We start from the raw sequence: 3,019 nt of genomic DNA, 5'->3' as shown, positions 1-3,019 counted from the left end.
GGGTAGTGGGGATGGAAATGAAGGTACATACTCTGCTTCCAATGGATCCCAGGCACCAGGGGCAGGGTACACATAGAGAGGGACGAAGATGTTAGCTTTAGGGCCCATGCTGTTCTTCTTGCGTAGGGTGACCACGACTGCCGGAGGTATAACGACCGCGAGAATGGCAATAAAAACAAAGACCCCCAAAATGATTCGAGAACGTCGGCTTTGCAGACAACGACGACCGCTCACGTGTTTGTCTAGCCCCATCGTTGCCAGGTTAGGGAGGCAATTTAACGCAAATGCCTTAGTCTGCAACGCAGGAGAACAAGAGAGTGGATTGCTGAGTACTAAATCCAGGCGCCGGAAGACTAAGAAATAAGTAGTCAGGTCTCGAAACCTAGCGTTCGGCCTTTTGCCTTAGTGGTGGACCTCCTGGTGAACCAGAAAAATACACGCCGGCGGGCCCAAAATAGAGCGGGGCAGGTCTCTTTTCTGACCATGCAGTAGTAGGTCTCGGATCATTCAGTGTCGATGTCGAACAATTTATTTCTCCCTGGCTTAAAACACATCCATTCAAGTCCTAGCCGTGGTTTTTCTCAACCTGGTGGAGTGCGGCTAGAAGTTCGCAGGCCACTTCGCAGCCTACTTTCCCTTCTGCCCCATCTGAGGCGAACTTTGTTCGAATCACCACTTGGATCTGGACTGCTTTTCCATACCAAAGGGCTGACGTTCTGGGATTATTTTCTTTTTTTTTTTTATTTATTTTCTTCTTTTTTTCTTTTTCTTTTTTCCCCCCCTTCTTTTTCCTATTTTCCTATTTTTTTTTAAAAAAAATTCGTTTTTGTCCTTTCTTTTCTTTTTTCCCAGAAAAAACAGGATAGACCAAAGAAATAATATTGGTAAATCCACTTCTTTTTTTTTTATTGTCCATCCTGTATCCATTCGCTTGCGATGCCCTTCGTTCATTGTAAATAAAAAAAAACCAGGATAAAAAAGAAAAAAGAAAAGAAAAGAAAAAAAAAAAATACACCGTCACAATATCTTTTGCTTGACCTTAGCTGGAAGCGGCGGTTACATCGGCGAACCAGTGGCAGTGTCTTCTTCCATCCAAGGAAGTATAAGATTTGTGCTTTCCTTTCTTTTCTTTGACGATCCAGTTCGGAAATCAACTCACACTCGTTGTTTCTCCTCTGAGCAACACGCAATTCTTCTCTCGTTTACTCCGGTAGTTGCTTGTGTTTGCCCGAACACCGTTCTGTTTGCTTCTCATCTTTCATTCACCTTTCATTGCACTTCGTCTTTTCATAAAAACCATCCAATAATGGAGAGCCCTCGACAGTCGGACGCAAGTACTCCCATGGAGCCTTGTTCTCCAGGGTGCGTCGATACACCAGCGACGCAGTCATCCGTCTTGTTCGATGGAAATCTTGAAGAGTTGCTGCGCAACTTCCCCCTGGATCAATACATCCTCGTCACCGGCGGTCTTGGTTTCATTGGAAGTCACACAACATTGGAGCTACTTAAGGCCAATTATAACGTAATCGTCATCGACAACCTTAGCAATGCTTTCCTGAACGTCTTCGATCGCATCAAAACACTGGCTTCGAAGTACCATGAGCAACAAGGAACTAAAATGCCCGAGATGCACCTGCATGCCCATGATTACCGCGACAGCGTTGCTCTTCGCAAGCTTCTTGAGCAATATCAGATCGAGTCCAGATGGGGTACGCCAAAGACCAAGATCTCCGGCGTCATCCACTTTGCTGCCCACAAAGCGGTTGAGGAGAGTATCAGGAATCCTCTGAAGTACTACGCAAACAATGTCAGCGGTCTCATCGACTTTGCCACGACGTTGGGTGAGTTTGGTATCAAGACCTTCGTCTTCTCGTCGTCCGCCACCGTATACGGAACTCTGGCAACCTCCGGTCTTCCCCTCAAGGAGGAGCTTTGTGTCCACAAGGATGAGATCTTCCAAGACCGCGACGGGTCCGAGAAACTCATGGAGCCTGGGTGCACAGGCATCACAAACCCCTATGGACGCACAAAATGGATCTGTGAAGCCATCTTAGCAGACCTCGCGGCCTCCGATCCCGAGTGGACAATCGTGGCTCTACGATACTTCAACCCGGTAGGATGCGATGAATCTGGCCTTCTCGGTGAAGATCCGAAGCAAATCCCTACCAACCTTCTCCCAGTTGTCGTCAAGGTCATGACTGGGCAGTACAAGGAGCTGCAGATGTTTGGAACCGACTGGGACACGGAAGACGGCACAGCTGTCCGTGACTTCATCCACGTCACGGATCTGGCTCGGGGACATATCGCAGCCCTCAGTGCTGCCAACGAAGGAAAGCTTAAGGAAAATTTCCGTACATTCAACCTCGGAACCGGCAGAGGCCATTCCGTAATGGAGGTGGTGAACACTATGGAAAGTGTGTCTTCTAAAGAAATCCCAAGAAAGGCTGCTGACCGCCGCGCGGGCGATGTCGGTTCCTGTGTTGCTGTGGCCACCAGATCAGAGGAGGAGCTGCAGTGGAAGACCGAGAAGACACTAACTGATGCCTGTGCCAGTCTGTGCAATTTCCTAGCTGTCAGCGGACTGTCCTCTTAGGCCACTGATCTCCTTTCACCTCATTAATTTTTTTCCCCCTCTCTCCGTGTTAATTTCTGTCTTTCTGTCATAGGGTGGCGCTTAGCGGTGTACTTTTCGTCTTCTTTGTTTTCCCCTTTTCCCAACCCTCGATAATGCCTCTTTCTTTTCATATTCAAAACATGCTGCAACGTTGGTTCTTCTGTTTTTCTTTTCTTTTCTTTTCTTTTTTTTTTTTTTTTTTTTTTTTTTTTTTCAACATCTTCTTTTTTTTTTTTTTTTGGGGCAAGGATTAGCCCGGGTTCCTTTTCATTTGTCTTCATTGTTGTCTTCATACCCCAAAGGCCTTTATAGAGCGCTCTATTCCCGAAGAGGAAAGCCTGTGTATTATGTAATCGCACGAGGGCGGTGACTTTTCTAGGCGGTGGCATCTGGCAGTATGCTCTC

The 3,019-nt window shown here is 47.0% G+C and overlaps 2 protein-coding genes across 2 annotated transcripts; both read left to right on the top strand.

Moving 5' to 3' along the window:
* On the top strand, positions 1–465 carry BDV37DRAFT_106586 (uncharacterized protein). Its single transcript, XM_032078270.1, has one exon. The coding sequence runs from the start codon at positions 89–91 to the stop codon at positions 362–364; it is 276 nt and encodes a 91-aa protein (XP_031934085.1). The 5' UTR covers positions 1–88; the 3' UTR covers positions 365–465.
* Positions 466–803: 338 nt separating this feature from the next.
* Positions 804–2,796, top strand: BDV37DRAFT_267406 (NAD-dependent epimerase/dehydratase family protein). The gene has a single exon (XM_032084026.1). It carries the CDS (start codon positions 1,307–1,309, stop codon positions 2,591–2,593), a length of 1,287 nt encoding a protein of 428 aa, XP_031934084.1. The 5' UTR covers positions 804–1,306; the 3' UTR covers positions 2,594–2,796.
* The last annotated feature ends 223 nt before the right edge of the window (positions 2,797–3,019 follow it).

This window comes from Aspergillus pseudonomiae, assembly GCF_009193645.1.
Source record: "Aspergillus pseudonomiae strain CBS 119388 unplaced genomic scaffold BDV37scaffold_283, whole genome shotgun sequence".
NCBI lineage: Eukaryota > Fungi > Ascomycota > Eurotiomycetes > Eurotiales > Aspergillaceae > Aspergillus > Aspergillus pseudonomiae.
This window is presented reverse-complemented; position numbering and strand designations above follow the sequence as displayed.

What these genes read in the sequence shown, in the direction of transcription:
- BDV37DRAFT_106586 (XM_032078270.1), top strand. Translation starts at nt 89, where the DNA reads ATGTTAGCTTTAGGGCCCATGCTGTTCTTCTTGCGTAGGGTGACCACG.
- BDV37DRAFT_267406 (XM_032084026.1), top strand. Translation starts at nt 1,307, where the DNA reads ATGGAGAGCCCTCGACAGTCGGACGCAAGTACTCCCATGGAGCCTTGT.